The 5,795-nt window shown below is 62.2% G+C and overlaps 1 protein-coding gene across 1 annotated transcript; it reads right to left on the bottom strand.

The window, feature by feature from the left end:
• Positions 1 to 970: 970 nt before the first annotated feature.
• Positions 971 to 4,442, bottom strand: LOC129736654 (protocadherin alpha-3-like). Its single transcript, XM_055718819.1, has one exon. The coding sequence runs from the start codon at positions 3,709 to 3,711 to the stop codon at positions 1,102 to 1,104; it is 2,610 nt and encodes an 869-aa protein (XP_055574794.1). The 5' UTR covers positions 3,712 to 4,442; the 3' UTR covers positions 971 to 1,101.
• Positions 4,443 to 5,795: the final 1,353 nt, after the last annotated feature.

The raw sequence follows: 5,795 nt of genomic DNA, 5'->3' as shown, positions 1-5,795 counted from the left end.
GAATAACTCCTTTTGCTTTCCTTAGATTCCACAAGTGCAACTTCTGACACGGACAGAGACAGGCCCTACTCAGTGCCACTGCCACATTAACCTCTGGGACATGACACCGTTTCCTTTCCCACCTCAAGGCTCAAACCTACTTTTACTTACCCTTCCCATCAATGACAGTAACATTAAGATCATATGACGTCATCACACTCCCAGTGTCAGGCAGATACTTTACCGCTGACTCCTTATCTTGGATCACAAGCGGGTTTTTTTCAGCTTATTTTTTCCCCGTGTTTGTCTAAAGAGTGGAATGATACAAATGATACAGCAGCTCAGGTTGGGGGGAGGCACCTGGCATCCAGCCAAGGACAACACACCACAAGGACATTGAGGGCATCTCAGTAACACACACTGTCTCAAGATCCAGATGGCCTCCATCTCCAGGCCCTTGGAGCCTGGGAAACAATCATCTTTAAAAGAATCCTTTATGGCCATCCTACCCCGTGCTTTCCTCTAAGCATCCTACATTCCCCACTCTGGGAAATGCATTATCAAGACAAACACATCATCTCCCATACTTATCATCTTATAACATAGCCTACAGTCTTCCCAAGGATTACTATTTCCTGCAGGCAAGTCTTCCCACTACACAAGGTCCTCCTTCACGTCAGGACACGGTCCAGGCCCTACTCATGTCACTACCACGTTCATCTCTGGAACATGACACAGCTTCCTTTCCCACCTCAGGGCTCAAACCTACTTTGGCTTACCCTTCCCATCAATGACAGCAACATAAAGAACACAGAAAAGCATCACACACACAATATTGGGCAGATGCTCTACTGCGGACTCTTCATGCTCGGCAATGCCTCAGCCAGCTCAGATGGAAATGGGGCAGCCCTGGGAGCAATACTCTTCCTAAAGGTCATGTCGCAACAGCTCTAAACAGCAATGGCGTTCATTCCAGCCTCTGACAGAAAAACCCAAACGCTGATGAGCAAACCTCAGCTGTGGACAAGAACTGCTGCAGGGTGCGGCCAGATCTTCATTCCTCCCGTACCCCAAGAGTCAAGGGGCTCCGGCAAGGACACAAAGGCAGGTGCAACGGTCCCGTCAGGAGCCTCCAGCACCTGCCCAGCGACCACCACCCTCGGGCACCGGGGGCTGAGCACGGCCACCGCCACCGCCGGCCAGGGGGGCGGGCGACAAGGGCGACAGAGGGGCAGGGGCGTCGCGGGAAGGGGCGGGAAAGGGGGGGGCACTGACCGTGTCCAGCAGAGCGGGCGGCTCCGGCTGCGTCTCCTTCGCCGCGGGGCCGGGCGGCGGCGGGAAGTTGGGGCTGAAAACCATCAGGTCGCTCTTGCCCGCGCCGTCCGTCACGCACAGGCTCCGGCTCTGGCGCTGCGAGTACGACCAGCTCCCCACCTCGCTGGCGCACACCAGCGTCGCCGGCCCGGGCCCCGACAGCACGGCCGCCCGCGGCGCCCACCGCGACGCCCCGTACAGCACCACGGCCAGCAGGAACAGGCTCGACACCGCGCAGATGGCCACCACCAGCCACACGTTCGTCGACGCCGCCGCCGCCGCCGCCGCGTCGCCCTCCGCGCCCGCCGCCGCACGCAGCCCCGGCCCCGGCCCCGACGAGCCCGCGGCCGCCAGCGCCGCCTCGGCGCCCTCCACCAGCGACACGCTCAGCGTGGCCGTGACCGAGCGCGCCGGCTCCCCGTGGTCCCGCACCACGATGACCAGCCGCTGCCGCGGGCCGTCCGCCTCCTCCAGCGCCCGCGCCGTGCTCACCTCGCCGCTGTACAGCCCCACGCGGAACGGGCCCTTCCCCCGCGGCTCCCACAGCTCGTAGCGCAGCCACGCGTTGTAGCCCGAGTCCGCGTCCACCGCGCGGATCTTCGCCACCACCTGCCCCGCCGGCGCCCCCCACGCCGCCCACGCCCACAGCGCCCCCGAGCCCGGCCCCGACGCCGCCTCGCCCGCGGCCCCGGGGCCCGGCCCGCCGCCGGCAGGAGGCAGCAGCGCCGGCGCGTTGTCGTTCTCGTCCACCACGAAGAGCTGCACCGTCGCGTTGCCGCACAGCGGCGGCTCCCCCGCGTCCACCGCCCGCACCTCGAACTGCAGCACCTGCAGCTCCTCGTAGTCCAGCGGCTGCAGCGCCCACAGCCGACCGCTCTCCGCGTCCACCGACACGTAGCTCGACGCCGACCGCCACACCCCGCCCGACACCGCGCCGCCGCCGCCCTCCGCCACCGAGTAGCTCACGCGCCCGTTGCCCGCCTCGTCCGGGTCCCGCGCCCACAGCCGCGCCAGCTCCGCGCCCGCCGCGTTGTTCTCCCGCGCCAGCACCGTGTACACGGCCTGCGCGAACGCCGGCGCGTTGTCGTTCACGTCCGACACCGGCACGCGCACCCCGCGGCTGGCGCGCAGCGGCGGCGCCCCGCCGTCCTCCGCCCGCACCTCCACCTCGTACTCCGCCACCCGCTCGCGGTCCAGCGCCTCCCGCAGCACCAGCGAGTACGAGCCCGCGAACGTCGCCACCAGCCCGAACGGCGACGCCGGCCACACCGCGCACCGCACGCGACCGTTCGCCCCCGAGTCCCGGTCCGACACGCTCAGCAGCGCCACCACCGTCCCCACCGCCGCGTCCTCCGGCACCGGCACCGACAGCGACGTCACCCACACCTCCGGCGCGTTGTCGTTCACGTCCAGCACCTCCAGCTCCACGCTGCAGTGACCCGACAATGGGAGGGAACCTTTGTCTCTCGCTTCGATTTGTATCTCGTGTAAATGCACGTCTTCAAAGTCCAGGGCGCCCGTCAGACGGATCTCGCCCGTCTTCGGATCAATGGTGAAAAGGTCTCTGTTACCGGCAGGATCCAAACTGACGATGCTGTAAGAAAAGTCCTTATTGATTCCGTCGTCCGGATCCGTGGCGTTCACCCGCGCCACCAGCGTCCCCTCGGTAGCGCTCTCCGGCAGCTGCGCTTTATACACCGACTGGTTGAACTGGGGCGCATTGTCGTTGGCGTCCAGCACCGAGATCACCAGCTCCACCGTGCCCGTCAGCGGCGGCCGGCCCCCGTCACTCGCCGTCAGCACCAGACGGTGCACAGCCACCGACTCGCGGTCCAGCGGTTTCACCAGAACCAGGAACAGGGATTTCCTATTTTCATCAGAGGACTTAACATCGAGCGTAAAGTGCTCGTTGGGGCTGAGCGCATAGGAGAGCTGCGCGTTGGCTCCGATATCTGCATCCGACGCGCCCTCCAGCGGGAACCGGGACCCCGGCAGCGTGGTGAATTCTGCGATGCTGAGGTTTTTGCGGGCGGCGGGGAAGAGCGGGGCGTTGTCGTTGATGTCGGTGACCTCCAGCTCCACGTGGAAGACGCGCAGCGGCCGCTCCACCAGCACCTCCAGGCGCAGGGCGCACGGCGCGCTCTTCCCGCACAGCTCCTCCCGGTCCAGCCGCGAGCTCACCACCAGCGCCCCGCTCGCCCCGCTCACCTCCACGCTCGCCCGCCGGCCCTGCGCCACCAGCCGCAGCCGCCGCGCCTCCGCCTCGCCCGCCTCCAGGCCCAGGTCCTGCGCCAGGCGGCCCACCACCGTCCCGGCCTTGGCTTCCTCCGGCACCGAGTAGCGCACCTGCCCGCCGCCCAGCGCCCAGGCCGCCTGCAGCACCAGCACCCGCACCGCGGGCGCCCACCACACGCCCATCGCACCCGCCGCCCTTCCCGCACGGGCCCCGCACGGCTCCCCGCCGCCGCCCGGACGCGCCGGCTCTGCTGACTGCACCGCGCCGCGCCGCCCCCCCCGCGCTCACAGCCGGGCTCTCCGCCGCACCGGGGCGGAGCCGCCGCGCCGCTCCGCCGCCGTTCCTGAGCCTGCAGCGACACCGTGTGCTGCTCCGCCGCCTCGCACGCTCCCCGACAGCGACCGCGGACCCGCGCCGGCCACCTCCCACCGCTCGCTCGGCTGCTCCCCCCGCCTCTTCCTCTTGCTGTCCGTCTCCTCACTGCCTGCCTTTGGCTTGCATGCCTGCCTTCCTCCTCTTCCTCCTCTTTCTGACGTTTCATTTCGTACGGTCCCCTTCTTTCTTCCCACAATTCCTTTTCTTCCCTTCTCTTGCCTCGTTCCTTTCTTCTCTTTCTGCTCTTTTCTCCTTCCGCCTCTTCCGCCTCCTCCTTCTCTCCCTTATCCTTTTCGTTCTTGCCTTCCGTGCCCTTTCCTTTACGCCCCTTTCCCTTCTTTTTCCACCATGCTCCCTCCTTTACCCCACGCTGGCACACCGCCAGTCGCCTCACCGCCGCGGCGGTGGCCCTCAATGCCGGGGCCGTCCGCGCTAATTGCGGACCATCAGCGCTAATTACCGGCCACCGGTGCCGGAGAGAGGGACACTAACCAAGGCGGAGGCTGTTAGGGACCGAAGCCGTTCAGCGTCTACAGGTGTTGTCGTCCCGTCCTGGACATCTTCTCATCAGCCCTTCCTTTCTTCCTTGCTTTTTACTCCCATAGTTTCCTTCCTCCTCTTTCACCTTCCTTCTGCGATACTCCTGCAAGGTAACATCGGCGCGCCCTGGTCATCTGCTTTAAGGTTTCTTCATCACTCTCGTCTTTGTCATCTTTCTTCCTTCCTTACTCACTTCCTCTCTTCCGCTCTTTCCTCCTTTCGTTATCTCTCCCTTTATGTCCCTCCCCGCCTTTCTGTGTCCGGCAATCCAGAGCGATCGGGCATGCTAATAAACTCATCCATCTTATCATCCTTTATCTTCTTTCTCTCTGTTGCTTGCTTTGTTCTCGTTTCCTTCACTTTCTCTACATTTTTCCTTCCTTCCTGCTCTTCTTCCACCTTCTCGTCCCTGTCCTCTCTTTGTCTCTTCCTTGGCTCCTTCACCAACATCTTTTCTAGATGACTACACCACCCTCACCCCATGCAGCACGGACATGCCCTAAGGCATGAGCTCCCACTCCTCTTCCTCCACCTTTCATCAAGCCTTGCACAGCGCCTTGGAGCACCCAGGATGCCGAGCTCCTCACCTCCATTCGGCATGCAGAGATAACGGCGGTGATGCTGGTCATCTCCCATACCATCTCTTCCTCCTTTCCATTCTTTTCTTCCTTCTCTCTTTACATGCTTGCTTCTTCCTTGCATACAGTCTTTCCTCTCCCTCCTTTCTCACTTCTCTCTTCATCTTTTTTCTTTTTCGTCTGCTTTTCCATCTCCTCCTGTTTCTTTTTTTTTACCTGACCTGCCCTACCCTTGCTTCCACATTGCTGCTTCCATATTTGTTTCTTCTTTTCATTTTTGCCTTTAACAAAATGTTTTCTACATGCCTACACCGCGCTCGATATCAAGGATGAACATGCCTTTTCGCAAGAGCTCTCATGACTCTTCCCTTCTGCCTGCCAGCCATCCGGGTGGGGAACGTCATTCCTGCTTTCCTCCAGTCTACGCAAGACAGGGGGGCTTCCCCTTCACCACCTCTCACCTTCAGGAAGGAGGACATACTTTGCAGCCCCCAGTCCTCTCAAGGAACCAGCAAACAACACAGCAAGGCCATCACATGGCAAAGAACAGCTCTGCCACATCAGAACACAATCCACCGCCATCAGAGACAAAAGCCCAAGGCCAAGGTACTCAGACCTTCATGAAACAGGCTCCAAAGAGTTCAGGAAATCCAGGGCAGTCTTCCCTTCGGGAAATCCAGCCCAGCAACCAATCCTCCAAGAAAGCTGAAAAGGCATGGCGCAACCACAGCTCCCAAGCACTCTCCCTGCACCCCGATGAAGAGCTACTTTTT

This window comes from Falco cherrug, chromosome 8 (genome assembly GCF_023634085.1).
Source record: "Falco cherrug isolate bFalChe1 chromosome 8, bFalChe1.pri, whole genome shotgun sequence".
NCBI classification, from domain to species: Eukaryota; Metazoa; Chordata; class Aves; order Falconiformes; family Falconidae; genus Falco; species Falco cherrug.
The sequence above is the reverse complement of the archived record's forward strand: the minus strand, read 5'-3'. Positions and strand labels throughout refer to the sequence as shown.